This window comes from Littorina saxatilis, linkage group LG7 (genome assembly GCF_037325665.1).
Source record: "Littorina saxatilis isolate snail1 linkage group LG7, US_GU_Lsax_2.0, whole genome shotgun sequence".
Taxonomy (NCBI): Eukaryota; Metazoa; Mollusca; class Gastropoda; order Littorinimorpha; family Littorinidae; genus Littorina; species Littorina saxatilis.
This window is the reverse complement of record NC_090251.1, coordinates 4,830,788-4,849,590: the sequence shown is the minus strand read 5'-3', so window position 1 is coordinate 4,849,590 and position 18,803 is coordinate 4,830,788. Positions and strand designations below refer to the sequence as shown.

Sequence of the window (18,803 nt, the reverse complement as noted above, 5' to 3'; positions counted from 1 at the left end):
GAGAGAGAGAGAGAGAGAGAGAGAGAGAGAGAGAGAGAGAGAGAGAGAGAGAGAGAGAGAGAGAGAGAGAGAGAGAGAGAGAGAGAGAGAGAGAGAACGAAAGAGAGAGAGAGAGAGAGAGAGAGAGAGAGAGAGAGAGAGAGAGAGAGAGAGAGAGAGAGAGAGAGAACGAAAGAGAAAGAGAGAGAGAGAGAGACCTAAGGCGCATTACATAGCAATGAGTGCACGCAAAGACAGTTTTTATCTATCAATTCGATCATGGGTAATCTAAATTTAGCTTAGCCTACCTTTCTCTTTGTGTTTGTCAAAGTAAAGATAACAGACACCTCCCCCGCTCAGGACTCACATTTTTCTTTCTTTTTTGTCTTTCGTAACATTCCCACTCCATACAGAAATGGCAGGCTGAAGGCTAGTCGTTTGGTTTGTGTCCAAGCCGAACTTAGATGCTCTTCTCCATTGTAGAAGCCTGACCAGGTCGGTTGTATTCTGAAGACGTGTTTGACGTGAAGAAAGTTATGTTTAACTTTTGAAACAAATCAGGTCTGTTTGAATTTACAACGTGAGCTTGCACGTGAAGAAAGGCACTTTAACTTTTGACACTTAGACAAATAAAGCGGGCAGCCATGTTGTTGAAACAAATCAAATTTGTGTCCGGATTTAAGAGAGGGTTTTACACGAGAAGAATATATCTTTAACATCTGACACTTTGACAAATAAAGCGGGCAGGCACGCTGTTGAAACATAGCCATACTTTCTGTACGCAGCGCACCTTTACTGCCTCGGTCGTGCATACCAGCTGTTCACCCTCCAACATAGTGTGTGGGTGTGTGGGGGGGGGGGGGGGGGAGATACAGGTGAGGGGTAGGGAGGGGCAGTTTGTGTCTGTGCGTGTGAGAAGTTGAACGTAGCCTGTGTCAGTTGCTCGTCTCGTGTTGTGACGTCTTGTTTGGGTGACCACGCAATCGCGACTCCGGACTCATGTGTGTTTTGTTGACGCGGTGCTGTTCGGGGCGCTTGTCTCTGTGCTTTGGATATGATGTGCCTGAGCTGACCGCTTAGTGACCGACACAGGTATGGTTTTTGTGTGGACTTGTGTGTGTGTTTCTGGTGGTTGTTCATTCGTGTTGCACGCTCGTTTTCAAATAGTCGCACTCACAGCTGTTTTACGTGCGAGCTTACCTGCCACATGATTTTTACTTATAATTCTCTGCTCCACGCTCTCTTTATCCCTCCCCCCCCCCCCGCTCCAATTTCCTACATCTAATTTCCTCTTTTGTTGTTGTTGACATTTCTTTAAAACACAATTATGCCCCCTCCCCCCTGGCCCTCTCCGTATCATCGCCTCACATCCTACTCCCTCCCATACCCGTGGGAATTCACCTCTCCTAATCCCAATCCGTCAGAGTGTGCATTAAAATGCAAAACACTGCCGGCAGATGCTTACGTGTGTCTGCCGGCAGTCCGCCGATATGTGAGCACAGAAATGATCACTGGATAATGACATGTAGGAACAACACATATTGCAAACATAGAGGTGCACTGAATTCAGAGAGCATTGACTAATCAAGTTGAGGCAGGTCTGGAAAGTCAAGAGGTGATTATGTAATGTCTATACCTGGAGTAATTATAACGTGACAATGACATGTGCGAACAACACACGTTGCAAACATAGAGGTACACTGTATTCTATTGGGAGGGCATTGAGGCAGGTATGGAAAGTCAAGAGGTGATTATGTAATGTCTATACCTGGAGTAATTAACGTGATAATGACATGTGGGAACAAAACATATTGCAAACATAGACGTGCACTGAATTGGGAGAGCTCTCAGTGAAGCAGGTGTTGAAGGTAAAGAGGTGAAACAGTGATGTCTATACCTGGAGTAATTAACGTGATAATGACATGTAGGAACAAAACACATTGCAAACATAGATATAGGCTATACGCTGAATTGGGAGAACACGGAGGCAGGTGTGAAACGTGTAGAGGTGATGAAGTGATGTCTACCTGTGTGCACTGTGTGATTATAGGGGTGCTTGTTACTGGTGGTTTGATCAGTGCTGTACACATTGCTGAGGTTGCCTTTTGCCAGTGGTCATTATTGGTATTGTATGTTGTTTGTTGACTATCATAGCGTAGGTTTTCATTCTTGTTGTTTGGCTGTTTATTGTTGTTGTTGTTGTTGTTGTTGTTGTTGTTGTTGTTTTCGTTGTTGTTATGCAGGTTTCCCAATTGCTTCGTTTCTGTCCGATTTATGTGGAGCACGTGATGCGCACAAAAAATATTGGCGGTCTAGAAGTGTCGTCTGCGCAATGATCGCGGCGGCTTTCTTGACCGCCAAGGACGACCACGCACGTTGTAAGACGTCATTCGTTAGACCTCAATTGTTTGTTGAATAGTATCGCAGCTGTTATTGTTGTGTGGCTGTTGTTTATTGCTGCTTGGTTGTTGTTGTTGTTGTTGTTGTTGTTGTTGTTGTATTGTTGTTGTTGTTGTATTGTTGTTGATGATGTTGTTGTATAGTTGTTGTTGATGATGTTGTTGTATAGTTGTTGTTGTTGTTGTTGTTGTTGTATTGTTGTTGATGATGTTGTTGTATAGTTGTTGTTGATGATGTTGTTGTATAGTTGTTGTTGTTGTTATATTGTTGTTGTTGTTTGCGTAAAGGGCAGCAAATACAGAAGTGACTGTGAGTTTCATGTCAATGTCCTCACAACCAGTTTCTCCGCAGTGATACTCAGCTTTATGTGTGTGTGCAAGGAAACCATGTTGGGGTTATTTAGAGACTAACACCATGCACAGTGGGATGGCCTGGACTCCCCAAAGGATGTTGACACTCATAGCAAACAGCTTGGACATTATACATTAAGGAAAAACGAAGGCCAACGACCAGAAGCACATTTCATTCCACAGAAGGAGACAGATACATGACGCATAATTATACACGACTTTATTTTAAGTTTGAAACCAAAGAAAAATACGGAGGCATGCGATTCTTAACGTGTTGGTGTTGACTTAGTTAATTTTTCTCTGTCTCTGTCTATCCGTCTCTCTCTGTCTTTGTCTGTCTGTTTCTCTGTCTGTCTGTCTGTCTCTCTTTCTCTCTCTCACCTCTGTTTATCCCTTTCTGTTGTTTTCTCCCTCCCTCTTTCTATCTTTCTCTCTCTCATTTTTTCTCTGTCTTTGTCTCTGTCTCTCTTTCTCCCCCTCTTTCTGTTCATCTCTGTGTCTGTGTCTGTATCTCTCTCGTTCTCTGTCTCTGTCTCTCTCTTTGTTTATCTCTGTCTCTCTCTCTCTCTGCCTTTCTGTCTGTCTGTCTCTCGTAAAATGTATACTGCCACCTTCCTCCCTTTACTACTTTCTCTCTCTCCCCTCCCACCCTTGTCTGGCGTAGCGTTGCATTCCCTCCCACCCCCTCTGTCTCCCTCTTTCTCTCTTCTTTCGTTCTCTTTATGTTTTACGAGTGGTATAACCACGCCCGTCAATATCAAGCGAAGATCGTGCAAGGGATTACAGGAAAAGTATAAACACTTATCCCCGTAGGTAATGGCCGTCAAAATTCCTTTCCGCAACCCTGAATACTTGAATTACGCGCCGGTTGCGAAGAGACTGTGTATAGAGAGCCCTCAAAGCCACGTGAGGCTACACTTCAAATTACCTTTGGCTGTTTGTGTCTTATCTCTGACGCTATTGAGAATACTTTTTGTCGACGGAGGAAAGAATAAAAAGAGAAAAAAGAAAGTTTACATGAGAGCACGGAAAGTGTGCTGCGGATTGTGCTGACCACTTACTTAGCTAGACAATTACAGCTATCTCATACCCCGTCCAGATCACTTGCCTTGGTGCCACCAATTGCCCAGACAATCTAGACAGTCGTATTGGCACATACTGGTGCTTTAGTATTGACAAAATTAACGATTCGGTTGTGGATTTTATTTATTTGACAGTAAAAAAACCCACACACCCCCAACCAACCAACCAACCAAACAAACAACACAACCCAACCCGTCCACCTACCTTCTAACCAATCAACCACTGAACCAACCAACCAACCAATCAACCAACCAATCTACGAACAGACAAACAAACACACGATCAAACAAACCAGACCGGACAAGACTAAACCATACCCGACCAGACATGAATAACCCAAACCAGACGATCCCGTACCAAACCAAAGCAAATCAAACCAAGAGATTGTAGAGAAATAAAAGCAACGTCAGGTTCTCCCCACGAACTAGGAATGTTGCGACAGAACAACAGACAGTAAGCAGTGGGTGTGTGGGCGTTTTGATGATCATGCAGTTGATTAACATGTGACAGGAGACGATGACAGCTTGCCGATCAAAGTGAACCGACCATCAACACACTGTATTGTCCGCCATTGTATATCAACACACTGTATTGTCCGCCATTGTATATCAACAGACTGACCACGAATAACGACATTTTTGTGGACTCTGAACACATTCAGAATAGTCAGGGATATTTGTCCTATTAAAGCAAAACGTACCTTTGAAAACAAAACAAAAAGGTTACTCTGTGGTACGTTTAACTACAGACAAAACAAAACATTCACAAACACTGTGTGTTATTCTTTGTCTTTAAAGTGGACAAGCAAGATAGGCAAAAGACAAGCAAGATACACAACAGGCAGACACAATACACAACTGATGAATAGGGATGATACCAAGGTGCTGTAACGTTGTAATGTTGTCACTTCCAAAATGAACGAAGAAAAAATAGATTTTATTTAAACTTGGTACCTTAAAAGGCTTACATTTTACAAAGAGAGTAGTATAAGATACTTTTTTTTTAAAGCAAAATGTACCTTGAAATGATAACTTTTCACGTCTGTCTCTCTTTCTCGGACTGTCTGTCTCTATGTGTGTCTCTGCCTATTTTTCTCTGTCTCTGTCTGTCTGTCTCTCTATCTGTCTGTCTGTCTGTCTGTCTATCTGTCTGTCTGTCTGTCTGTCTATCTGTCTGTCTGTCTGTCTGTCTGTCTGTCTGTCTGCCTGTCTCTGTCTATCTGTCTGTTTGTCTGTCTGTCTCTGTCTGTCTGTCTCTCCGCTATCTGTCTGTCTGTCTGTCTATCTGTCTGTCTGCCTGTCTCTGTCTATCTGTCTGTTTGTCTGTCTGTCTGTCTGCCTGTCTGTCTCTCGCGCTCTCTGTTTGTAACTGTCTGTGTTTCCGTTTTTGTGTGTTTTATTTTGTATACGCGTGTGCGTTATTCGAGTATCATAGTCAACAAGAAGAGCAAACGCTCGATCGAGTCACTTTCGCAGTTCTGAATATTATATGAGGCATCAGATGGACAGGAAGAAATTGCTATTCACAACACAATGAGTCACGTTCACATAAAATTTGAGCCCGGTCACTTTTATAGTTTCCGAGAAAAGCCCAACGTTAAGTTGTGTGTTGCCGAACAGAAAAGGCTAGTTATCTCCCTTGTTTTTCTGATAACGTTCGTAAAAGGCTACAGATGTAAATACTTTGATGTAAAGAATAATCCTACAAAGTTTCAATCACATCCGATGAACTTTGTCAAAGATATAAAATGTCTAATTTTTCCTTTGACGCTGACCTGTGACCTTGAAAAAGGTCAAAGGTCAACGAAACCATCGTTAAAGTGTAGAGGTCATTGGAGGTCACGACTAAACAAAATATGAGCCCGATCGCTTTGATAGTTTCCGAGAAAAGATATAAAATGTCTAATTTTTCCTTTGACGCTGACCTGTGACCTTGAAAAAGGTCAAAGGTCAACGAAACCATCGTTAAAGTGTACAGGTCATTGGAGGTCACGACTAAACAAAATATGAGCCCGATCGCTTTGATAGTTTCCGAGAAAAGTCCAACGTTAAGGTGGTGTCTACGGACGGCCGGCCGGACGGCCGGCCGGCCGGCCGGACAGACTAACACTGACCGATTACATAGAGTCACTTTTTCTCAAGTGACTCAAAAACCAACAAGCCGCTGAACCTCGCAAAACACTATGCTGTGATCAGGTGATGCAACACCCGCAGATTTAGTCAGAATGTACTTCTTTATTTAACCTGCCCTACTTTCCTGTCCTACTTTTTTTTTGCGCGGACGCACATTGTGACAGTTGTGACAAGGGGCAGTTGCTGCTTGTCATGAAAGTAGCCATTACCTGGTCCTGTACCTCTCCGCACTGTGACAGCTACCTGACAGCAATTACTGTGCTGACTTTCTCTGATTTGTACAGTTAAGCCTGTCTGTAACGACCACACAAGGGACCGAACAAACCTGGTCGTTATAGGCAGGTGGTCACTATAAAAAGGTGAAGTATATGGAAGAAGAGACACTTGTCTGGAATCCTTGGGGTGGTCGTTGTGTGCAGGTGGTCACTGTACAAAGGTGAAGTATATGGAAGAAGAAACACTTGTTTGGAATCCTTGGGGTGGTCGTTATAGGCAGGTGGTCACTATAAAAAGGTGAAGTATCTGGAAGAAGAAACACTTGTTTGGAATCCTTGGTTTTTTTGTTTGTTTGTTTGTTTGCTTAACGCCCAGCCGACCACAAAGGGCCATATCAGGGCGGTATCCTTGGGGTGGTGTAAAAAGGTGAAGTATATGGAAGAAGAAACACTTGTTTGGAATCCTTGGGGTGGTCGTTATAGGCAGGTGGTCACTATAAAAAGGTGAAGTATCTGGAAGAAGAAACACTTGTTTGGAATCCTTGGGGTGGTCGTTATAGGCAGGTGGTCACTATAAAAAGGTGAAGTATCTGGAAGAAGAAACACTTGTTTGGAATCCTTGCGGTGGTCGTTGTGTGCAGGTGGTCGCTTTAGAAGGTGGTCGCAACGGCAGGTTCGACTGTATCGTGGTTTCAAGTGCTGGTTCAAATCTGGCGCTTCAGCACACCTGTTGCAAAAAGTTTGTTCGTTTGTGAGTGCACTTTCCAACGTATCTATATCTATATACAGCTTGTGTGTGTGTGTGTGTGTGTGTGTGTGTGTGTGTGTGTGTGTGTGTGTGTGTGTGTGTGTCTGTCTTTCTCTCTGTCACTTCGCGATGCACAGCCAAAGTTCTCGATGGATCTGCTTTAAATTTGGTGGGCATATTCAGGTAGACCCCGGACACAATCTGGTCGATGAAAATTTTCAACACGTGCTCTAAGCGTGGCGCGGTGAACCGATTTTGGTTTTTCTGTAGATCCATTCCCAGTAACTCTTCCTTATCTTCTCCAGTGTTTTGCACGTTTATCTCCCTTTCTTCGTGTGGCGTCAAACACGTCAGCACGTGGTCTAAGCCGGCGAACCGCCACGCTGCATACTCCGTCTCGCGATCCACCCGGCGAAGCGGGTAATCATCTAGTGGACAAATATGTGATGAGCTACACCTGGCTACACTCTAAGCAGAAGTGTTCCACTTGTGAACATATTTTCTGTAACCAATTTAGAACACTGTGAGCCATACAAAAAACTTTACCAAAAAATAAAATAAAAGTAGTATACATGGTAAACACTAAGTCCATGTAGTATACACACCACACAGTGTTCAACACTGGTGACAGAAAGGGTGTTCAGAAGTGGAACACTTCAATTTTGTAAAACTTTATTGTATGTCACACAGCGTTCAAAACTGGTTACAACTTACAGAAAGGGTGTTGAGAAGTTGAACCCGTCAGCTCAAGGTGTACAAGCAGGTTGACTAACACCCCCCCCTCCCAAACACACACACTCCACCTTCATATCTTCTTCGTCAAAAATATACAAACAAAGGGAAAAACATGACTGTCGAAGTTTGTGAATGTATGGTTATGACAGGCCCTTTGAGACAGTTTCTCATGCTCAGTCATTATCACTCTTTCTCATCCCGGATATTTCAATGATCCGAAAGAAGGACATTTCCCGAGATAAAATTGTCCTAATTGTCTGCTGCTCTGTTCCAGGTATCACCGGCACCCGCAACAACAAGCAACGTGATTATCCACTACTGAACGAGCTACACATGGACACAACCAGCTAGCTAACACGCTTCTAGCAATCTCAACCAACAGAAGACACAACCAGCCAACCAAGTCGACCAAGCATCAACCACTCAACCAATCACACAAATCTTCCAGCCATGGACAGCAGTAGTGGGGGAGGAGGGGGAGGGGGAGCGGGAGGTCCCCCCGACAGCCGACTGGGCGAGCTGTTCAAGGCGTGTGACCTTGACGGGTCAGGGTTCATCGATCAGCAAGAGCTCGCCAACGCCTGCAAGGATCTATCCAAGGTGTGTAACAGGGCATGTAATAGAGGGGGCCCGGGTAGCTCACTGGACTTGTGATTGAAAGGTCGCAGTTTCGAATCCGGGCCGGGGCGGGGATGTGGGTGCATGAACACTCCGCGCACTTTCCCAATTTTGAAGCTTCCGCGCATGTGAAACTCCCGCGCGTGGTGTATATGTAAGATGCGCGCGTGTTTTAGCAAAATGTGATGTGAAACTAGCGCGCGTGTCTTTGCTCGGTCAAATGTGAGACATTGAGACATTAACAACTGACACTTGTATATCCATGAAAACTGACACTGTATATCTATATATTGAACACGTCTTTATTACACAGACAAGTCGATAAAAACGAATGAAGACTTAAACCATGCGTATAAGAATATTTTGTTCACTTATTATATAACAGAAATTACAGAAATTTCGGGTGTCTGGTATCACAGTCACAGAGACTGCAGCAAAGGTACAAGAGGGGGGAAGTCACAGCATGGCCGGCAAATTTTTCCAGGCCATGGACTTGACGTATTCCTTCCTGTCGGTGCACGCGCGCAAGTTGTATGAGCCGAACCAGTAATTCGTGCGCGGAAGTTACAACCCGATATTGCGCGGAGCATACATGTATTTTACAAGCGCGGAATTTACATATGCGCGGAAATTACCGGCTGCGGGGGATGTAGCTCAGCCGGTAGCGCGCTGGATTTGTATCCAATTGGCCGCTGTCAGCGTGAGTTCGTCCCCACGTTCGGCGAGAGATTTATTTCTCAGAGTCAACTTTGTGTGCAGACTCTCCTCGGTGTCCGAACACCCCCGTGTGTGCACGCAAGCACAAGACCAAGTGCGCACGAAAAAGATCCTGTAATCCATGTCAGAGTTCGGTGGGTTATAGAAACACGAAAATACCCAGCATGCTTCCTCCGAAAACGGCGTATGGCTGCCTAAATGGCGGGGTAAAAAACGGTCATACACGTAAAATTCCACTCGTGCAAAAAACACGAGTGTACGTGGGAGTTTCAGCCCACGAACGCAGAAGAAGAAGAAGAAGAAGAAGAATCCGGGCCGGGACGGGTCAACTTTATGTGCAGACCCAGAGACGGTATCCAGCTCACACCCCCTCGGTCATTCTGCCATAACTGCTGATACCATCTTAACACGCATACACTTGTGTAACTCATCTAAAGTCGGGTTAAAACCCGGGAACATGCCCCTAATGGCTTTGCCTCGAGGGCGTAAAACTTGAATTTCTCTCTCCCCTTGTAATAGAGTAGAGGTGGTTTTTTTGTTCGCTTTAAACACGATTTTATTGATAATACAGTAATACTGTAGTAATGGGAATGAAAAGTAGGGACAAAAGCTTATATTACGTCACGCAACCACGTCCAACACTGCACTTGGTAGTTAGCTGTTTTTTGGCATTTAAGGGGTTACTTGTGTGTTCAAATCGCGTGAAAGAAACATTACACATTTTGTGCACAGGTTCTGTTAAGCAATATGGACACATCTGTGCAAAGAAAAAAGGGGGTCGACGTATTAACTTTTTTTTTAGAATTTTTTTACTGGGGGTTGTCAAGTACGATTTTGCGAAAAACACTGCGATTTTTAACATGATCCCAACTGACATATTTAGCTCTACAAATAATAAATGAGACATTAGTTTGTGTATATAAATGAATGGAGAGTATAACTTTATCATAAAACGGTACTTATCAACGTGCATTTTCAGAAAATGATCGAGGTTTATCGAGGGCGTACACATAAAATCATCACTCCTTTAGTAGTAAAAACGTATTTAAAAAAAATTCGCGTGAAAGAAACATTACACATTTTGTGCACAGGTTCCTCTAAGCAATATGGACACATCTGTGCAAAGAAAAAAGGGGGTCGACGTATTAATTTTTTTTTTAGAATTTTTTTACCGGGGGTTGTCAAGTACGATTTTGCGAAAAACACTGCGATTCTTAAGGGGTTACTTGTGTGTTCAAATCGCGTGAAGGAAACATTACACATTTTGTGCACAGGTTCCTCTAAGCAATATGGACACATCTGTGCAAAGAAAAAAAGAGGTTGACGTATTAACTTTTGTTTTAGAATTTTTTTACTGGGGGTTGTCAAGTATGATTTTGCGAAAAACACTGCGATTCTTAACATGATCCCGACTGACATATTTAGCTCTACAAATAATAAATGAAACATTAGTTTGTGTATATAAATGAATGGAGAGTATAACTTTATCATAAAACGGTACTTATCAACCTGCATTTTCAGAAAATGATCGAGGTTTCTCGAGGGCGTACACATAAAAGTATCACTCCTTTAGTAGTAAAAACGTATTTAAAAAAAATTCGCTCGACAGAAAACATAACTAAACTTGAACACAGCTAAGTTCACTGTATACATATACAATACCTGTAAACAAAATAAGTTGTTGCCTTATTGTCTGCTTCACAATTATTCCCGTACCAACCCCACCCCCATTATCTTGACTGACAAAAATGATAAAAAGAAATAATTTGGGAGCGCTGGACTTGTGATACATGAGTTTGAATCAGGGTGAAGGGTTGGGGGTCGGAACATTTGTGTGCAAAGTTTCATGAAGATCTGTCCAGTAAATTTCTATGAATCGCACACCACACACACACACACACACACACACACACACACACACACACACACACACACACACACACACATATATAATATATATGGCCTGGGGCGATTGTAGCTTCCCTTCTTCGTGTCCAGCTCTCTCTCTCTCTCTCTCTCTCTCTCTCTCTCTCTCTCTCTCTCTCTCTCTCTCTCTCTCTCTGTCTTTGCGAATATGATTTTGAAGCGCATTACATAAAGTCAGTATCTGATATCTAAAGTCCTGATATTTTGGATGCGGAGGAATTTTTCCTGGTGATGATCTGAGGTAACGGAATTGTTCATGCATTCTGAGGGAATTTGACAGTGTGTGTGTGTGTGTGTGGGGGGGGGGGTTGGTGGTGTGGGGGGGGGGGGGGCTTTTGGTGTGGGGTAAATGATTAAAAACGCCTGCACCCTAACTATGAAAGCAGCCACACGCATACTCACAGAGACACAGAGGCACGCATGTTTGTGTGACGGTTTGCACGAATGACCATTGAAAATTAGTTTTTGATAAAAACAAGCGACATTTCCTTTGAGCACACAGGTGCTCAGCCAATGTGTATTGAAACTTGTTCAATTATCTCAAAATGTCATAACGTTTGGCAATATAATTATTTAACAACAACAAAAAGACTACCGGATTCCGTACATAAAAAAGTCAGGGGCTGTAACAACAATTCGCGGCATTGGACTGTGGGAGCACGGACCTACATTCTAATGGATGGCTGGCTTTGGATCTAGGTCACTTTAGTGGGAATATCGGTCAACTTTGAAACCTGAGGACCAGCCACTTCCGGTTCCCCTTTCAGAGTAATGAGATTGCTGGGGCCGTAGAATTTTTCATCCAGTTTTGTCCTTTTTTTCTCCAAAATTGATATTAGTCGGAAGAAACAAGCACACGTGTGACACGTGTGGTGGGGGTATTTCCCGGCGAGTTTTCAGTGTTGTTGTTGTTGCGAAGCGAAGCGGCTTCCCAGTGCGGAAGGCAGGCAGTTTGTGCATCAAACAGTGTTGTTGTGATGGATGGATGAGTGAGTGATGAGGGTGAATGAGTTAGTTAAACTGTGACTGAATATCTATTGATTTATTGATATTAAAGTGAACATTAGGGGGGGGGGGGTTCCAAATGCACCATTGTGCACTCGCCTTGATGTAAGGAACACTACTGCAGTCTCTAACAGCTTCAAAGTGGGTTAGACAGGCTCTTGATAAAGACTGAGGCAAAATGTGCCAAATCACACATTGTCTTGAAAGAAGGAAAAATCTTCATTTTTCCCCTTTCTCCACTTTTTTGAGTGTCAGTGCATAGCCACAATGGTCACAGACAAGATGCATCAAACAGATTTGAAAAAGACCCCAAACTGAACTTGTTATGACTATTTGTAACCCCTCTCACCTTTTTGACTTGGCCGTACCCAAGCAAAAAGGCAAAAAAATCATAACTAATTCCATGTTGATTTTTGGTGGGGTGGACCTATTGTTCCAGACTCGCCTTGATTAGAGCAACACTAGTGCAGTGTCCAACAGCTTTTAAAATTTGTTTTGACCTCTTGACAATGTACATGTCAACAATCCCTGACTATCCCTGACTGTTGTGTGGTGAGAAAAAAATCTTCATTTTTCCCCTTTCTCCACCTTTTTGAGTGTTAGTGCATAGCCACAATGGTCACAGAAAAGATGCAGCAAACAGATTTGAAAAAGACCCAAAAGTGAACTTGTTATGACTATTTCTAACCTTTCCTACCTTGTTCACTTGGCCGTACCCAAGCCAAAAAATCATAACTAATTCCATGTTCACTTTTTGGTGGGGTGGACCTATTGTTCCAGACTCGCCTTGATTAGAGCAACACTAGTGCAGTGTTCAACAGCTTTTAAAATTTGTTTTGACCTCTTGACAATGTACATGTAAACATGTAACCCTAATCCCTGACTGTTGTGCAGTGAGAAAAAATCTTCATTTCTCCCTTTTCTCCACTTATTTGTGTGTCAGTGCATAGCCACAATGGTCACAGAAAAGATGCATCAAACAGATTTGAAAAAGACCCAAAACTGAATTTGTTATGAATATTTCTCATCTTTTTTGGACTTAAAAAAATTTGTCCAAAAAACCACATTTCTTCATTTTTCCCCTTTCTCCACTTTCTCTTTCATGAGGAAGGGATAATCACACATAGTACGCCAGTGAGGTTAGAATGGTGAGGTGGGGTCTGAGGCTGGTAAGGGATTTGGGGGTAGGACCGACGAGAGGGCACGGATTCGGCAGTTCGCCGTGTCGAGTCAACTTCATATAGATCTGTGTAGGCGATCAACAGCCCCAGCCGATCTGGATCTGTTCAAGTCAAAAGTAAAGTCAAGGATACGAAGAAGTTTACCGAAAAACATCGATCCCAAGGACTCATGTTGTAACTTTTCAAAGCAGTTACATTCAATCAAAGCTCTATCCACATTAAACCGAACGGGAATCGTCGAAGATCCACGCAACTTCACTGCAATGTCGAAAACGAACTCATAATGTCACCGCAGATCTATAGTTGGTTTTGGTTTTGTGTCGCAGCAAAGAAACGAAGCAAATCTCCGGCTTTTATTTCACACTAAAAAACCGTTCATTTAGCGGGTTATTAAAATATATTTCTTTGAGGTTGCAAGGCAATGGCATCGCTGAGATACGAATACGAATACGAATACGAATACTTTATTATCTCATACAGAGAAATTTCAGTGTGTACTCCTTCGAACACACGACACAGGTTAGAAATTGACTTCATTTGGGCGCTTTTTACGGCCAAAACAGAGTGAGCTTTTTGACGGGTTTATGGAAAAATCACTTCGGGGGCAGGTCTAAAATCCTGTGTACAGTGCCAAATCATACATCATTCAAAAGAGCAAAGTATGTTCTTTATTCTAACATATGGGCTAGGGTAAGTCATAGATATAAATAGACAGTGTCTGTCTATTATATCTGTAGGCAAGTGTATTCCATTCCTTCGATAGTCTCGTCATCTACACTTGCGTGAACAATGCAATTTTGAGTCTGTTTTGCATAAAAGACCTGCGAGATTTGTAGAAGTCAAAACAACAACTTACAGTCCAGCCTCTCAACTTTCGTTCCATGCAATTTGTTTGTCTGTACGTATAGACTGAGGGGTGCCCCGAAATGATTTGTAATCACAACATTCACAGACTTCAAATACGCCATTGAAAACTCGTCCACGTGCGTTTTAGATATACTTGGGTGACTAAAACTGTCGTACCTACCAAAGGCCGCTTCGCGTAAGAAAATGACTACCAGAGTCGCAAGGCTCGGGATTTTTTTTACAAGAAATTTATATTTCGTTGTTCTAGTCCGAATGAATATGAAGATATGGCGAGTTGAAAACGCCGATTCTTTCGCCAGAAACACGTCTGTTTCCACACCGGAAAGAAGGAATGGACTGAGCTACTAGAAGCACGGCGCCGTGCGTACAATCGATCGAATGATGTTATTCACACAATACCATTTGGCGATCTCTAAAAAATCATTTAAAAACGAACTAGTTGACATGTAATGAAACTATTTACTGAAATCAAGAAGTATCTTAGTTCTAGCCGTGCATATGACACACCCTTTCGCGAAAGCACACTGAACCGTGCGTATACGCATTCGCACCCGCAAACCACCAACCCAGGCGGGTTATCCAGATCCAGATTCAGATCCAGATCCAAGGGAAGTAACTCAGTGAGTATAAACATGAGCAAGAACCGCAACCCGAACACACTCGTAACACCTTAAGGCCAACAAAAAAAGAGGTCTGTTTACGGTAACATAGGCCCAAAAAAATAGGGTCGGTAGGTCGGGATTTTTTTTTCTTCAAAAAAACCATATTTTTACGTTATTTTGCAAAAAAACCAAGATTTTTTTTCCCTCTTTTTTTCCCAAATGCCAAAAAAAAGTCTATGGTCGCGGGAAAAAAAATAGGGTTGGTCGGGTTACCGTAAACAGACTATTTTTTTTTTTGGCATTTAAACAAACCCCACCCAAAGCCTGTCTCAATCATTATTCTATTTTCAATCTTGAATTTATGATCAGTGCTTTGTAATTGGGTTGGGTGTGCGTGAAATGTTGAATTTTAATGTTAAGCGCCCTGTGACTGCTATTTGGCGGTGAATAGCGCTACAGAAGAACGTTTTATGATGATGATGATTTATGATGATGATAATGATGATGATGATGATGATGATGATGATGATAATGATGATGATGATGATGATGATGATGATGATTATTCTCATTCTCATAATTCCCATTCTCATTATTATTATTAGGACAACCTGGGAGAGATCTTCGCCGAGCTGGACCGAGACAGGGACGGCGCATGAATACGCTCTCAATAGTTTTAAGCGCATTGCCTTTAGCCAATAAACTGTTTCACATCAGTCATGTGACACCAGTACTTACTGACAATGATTCTAATTGTTATTACCATCAGGACGACCTGAGAGAGATCTTCTCCGAGCTGGATCGGGACGGGGACGGCAGGATCAGCGTGGAGGAGTTCGCCAAGGGCTTCAAGGAGATCGCGGACGCCATGGAGGTGAAGAACCGTCAGAAGATCAGGGCCAGGCTCCGCAGCACCGACTCCTTCAAGTCCACGGAGAGTCTAGACGCTGTGGGCAGCGGAGGAGGAGCAGGGGGAGAGCAAGTGGAAGAATATGTCGGAGGCCTCGACGAGGGCCTGAAGGGACTGTCATGGTGAGTACATCTTTTGTCCAGTCACATACACCTGGTTTTGTTCGCCTTTGAATAGTATCTGGCATAAAAAAAATAAAAAAAAATAGGCAGGTTCGTTTGGTTGTAGATCTTTGTGATGAGGATGCTTATTGTAAAACTATGTACATGACTGGAAAGGTCATTCATTCCGTTAAAACATTCAGCAAAAAGATTTATTTTACACATGATAATATCCATACAGTGGAACCTACAAATGTGATGGTTCTTTCCAATGAATTGCGAAACATGTACAGTTTTAGCTGTTCTGATATTTTGTCATTCGAACGCGGGAATATTGCTGTTGTGAATTGGATATTTGGGTGGTGTCTTAGTTGTACGTTTCACTGTATAATAAATATGTTTGCTGAGGATGGTAAGGGAATGAATGGCCATTCCAAGCATACAACTGGTTATACAATAAACGGCCTCATGACAAAGATGTACACTCGAACACATCTACTTTTTTAATTTTGTGTGTGTATTGCGGCTAGTATATTATAGTGGACGTTTGAAGCTAGGATTCCTCAAATGCGGTAACGTCTCCGTCTACCCTACACATTGTATTCAGCCTAGCGTAGAACACAGCTTTTCCACTTTCTTTTGCTGAGAAAAAATGTGTATCGCTTCAGTTACGAAAGGAGAGTCTTTCAAGGTTTCAAGTTTCTCTGACAGCTCATCACAGGGGGCCCTCTTGGGCCCGGCATGGGGATGAGTGCTTTTGTCGCTCTTATCTGTCTGGCTGATATTGCTGTAACTAGAGATGCAGAGTTTTGAAACAGCCGACAAGGTGGTCCATACAATAGCACCTATTTTCATTTTGCTCCCCATTGTGTTTTTAAAAGATTTTAATTTAATTTTCAGACGACGTATAGCAGTGACCTTGAAATTTAAAGGGATATGAGGGGGATGGCATTGCTCGGTATCCTGAAAGTCAGGAATCCAAAATGGTAGAAACTGGTTTTGCAACCAGATAAGCAAATTGCACGTTTTTACACGAGGGACTTTGACAGGGGGTGACATGTGTCTCTCGGAAAACTGCTGAATACTATGCAGCAAATTCGAAGAGGACTGGGGAGCATAATGAAAATAGGTACAATTTTAAGGACCACCCTGCATGATTCTACAACCACCCTGCATGATTCTACAAGTGCATATTTATGCGTCTGTGCCAACGTTTCGGAAACAGTCGGGTTGCAAATATTAAAGAAATAAAAAACACACAAACAGAACTTGATATCTGCAGCGTAAACTGCTGCAACAGTCGTTTGTAGTCTTGTCACAAGCGGTACTCGTCACATAATGTGAACATTTTCCATACCGCACTCCTGGACTCCTAGTGTCAAGAACGTTTCATTGCTATATTTCATTAGTGTCACGACCAGTCATTAAAGTGTCTCCTGTTTATGTATGTAACATTGTGCTTTGCGTGTCTGATCTGACACCATGTGTGTGTTAGTGTGTGGTAATTTCTTAATCAGTGTCCCGCTTTTTGTGTCATTTTTCTTGCGAACTCTGTCTGTGGTGTCATGTACTTGTTTATTTTTCTCTCGTTTAAATCGTGAGCTTTGTTGGATGTACTGGATATTACTGAATGTATTTATTTTTCATTTTGTTATGATTATGACTGTTGTAATGTTTAAATTTGGTATTATTTTACCATGTCACATTGCAAAGATGCTACTGTCCTATACAGATTCGCGTTGTGAAGTTATCACCGTTCAATTGTCTGTACTTTCTAGTCGTAGTGTCGGAACCTTCCAAAAGTGGTATCTGCCTGTTGTGAACTTGTAGTCATGCTCTGTCCCTAAGTAATAATCATTGTCACCGTCATATTCTGATCCGTTGTAAAGTTTGGACCTTCCGTTCCTTGTAGGTTGCGAACTTGTTGTTGCCGTTCTGTCCGAAATTGATTCTCACGTTGTCATCGTATGATATAACTGTTATATTCCACTGCCACTGAGCGCACGGTTTTACCAAGTTAGATGGTAGATTAAAACGGGAGTAACGTGGAAATTCCCTTTTAATACTTCAGAAAATCTGTGAAATTCAGGTCTTAATAATGAGGTACATTTACAGAGGTTATTAACACAACATGTTTTGTTCACCACTTATGTCTTTGTATAGCTTTACTATTCACCATTACAAGAAAGTAAGCGCTGGTAACTCATCTGTTTTCTCAACCAATAACTAGGGAAGCACTTCGCCTTTTGCTTCAACTGTATCAGCCTTGGTGAAAGGACCTACATATGGAACACGAGATATACTCCCTACAGATCGACGAAAGAAAACGTGTCTTCCAACAATGCATCACTGAGACACCTTACGATATTGCATACATTTTATTCAGCAGAATGTGTTTGTTTGTAAGGGGGGGGGGGGAGTGGGGCGGCTGTTTAGACTGGGTTGTGCCCGGGCTGAACAATTTACGAACGCTCCCCCCCCCACCGCACCCCCCCCCCCCCCCACAGCACCCCCCCCCACAGCACCCCCCCCCCCCCCCCACTGCGCCCCCTCCCCTTTACCCCCTTTTCCCCTGTGTCAATTATTATTACAGACATTATATCCTATATCCGTCTGGGATCCATCAAAAAGCGTGTGTCTAGTTTTGCAATGATTTTACGAGGCTATACAATATGTGCAACTGGCTTCGCATAAAATATGCGCGATTTGAAACAAACACGTACTATATGAGTCACCAACAAACTGCAGAGAAGAGTGATGTAACTATGGTCACAGACTGTTTTTGATATCAGCTGAACCTACCTACTTCGTGTACACTACATTGGGGTGTGCACGTTAAAGATCCCACGATTGACAAAAGGGTATTTCCTGGCAAAATTGCATAGGCATAGATGAAAATGTCCACCAAAATACCCGTGTTACTTGGAATAATAGGCCGTGAAAAGTAGGATATGCGCCGAAATGGCTGCGATCTGCTGGCCGATGTGAATGCGTGATGTATTGTGTAAAACAAATTCCATCTCACACGGCATAAATAAATCCCTGCGCCTTGAATATGTGCGCGATATAAATTGCATAAAAAAATTAAAAAAAAATAAAAAAATCCTTGCGCTTAGAACTGTACCTACGGAATACGCGCGATATAAGCCTCATATTGATTGATTGATTGACTTTAGTCAGGCGGAAACAGGAGGCTTCAGCGCACGATTGGTCAAACGCAGTATGATAATTACC

The 18,803-nt window shown here is 42.7% G+C and overlaps 1 protein-coding gene across 5 annotated transcripts in view; it reads left to right on the top strand.

Annotated features, from left to right (window-relative positions):
- Positions 1 to 18,803, top strand: part of LOC138970517 (ras and EF-hand domain-containing protein homolog) — a 107,712-nt gene that overhangs the window by 11,451 nt on the left and 77,458 nt on the right. For 2 of the 5 annotated variants that reach the window (XM_070342976.1, XM_070342970.1), the window contains exons 1-3: positions 910 to 1,071; positions 7,917 to 8,242; positions 15,328 to 15,590. In XM_070342976.1, coding sequence (XP_070199077.1) covers positions 8,093 to 8,242; positions 15,328 to 15,590 — 413 coding nt within the window. In that variant the 5' untranslated portion in view covers positions 910 to 1,071; positions 7,917 to 8,092. Of the gene's footprint in view, positions 1 to 909; positions 1,072 to 7,916; positions 8,243 to 15,327; positions 15,591 to 18,803 lie in introns of those variants that run through there. The other 3 variants (XM_070342972.1, XM_070342973.1, XM_070342971.1) reach the window with 2 other exon arrangements.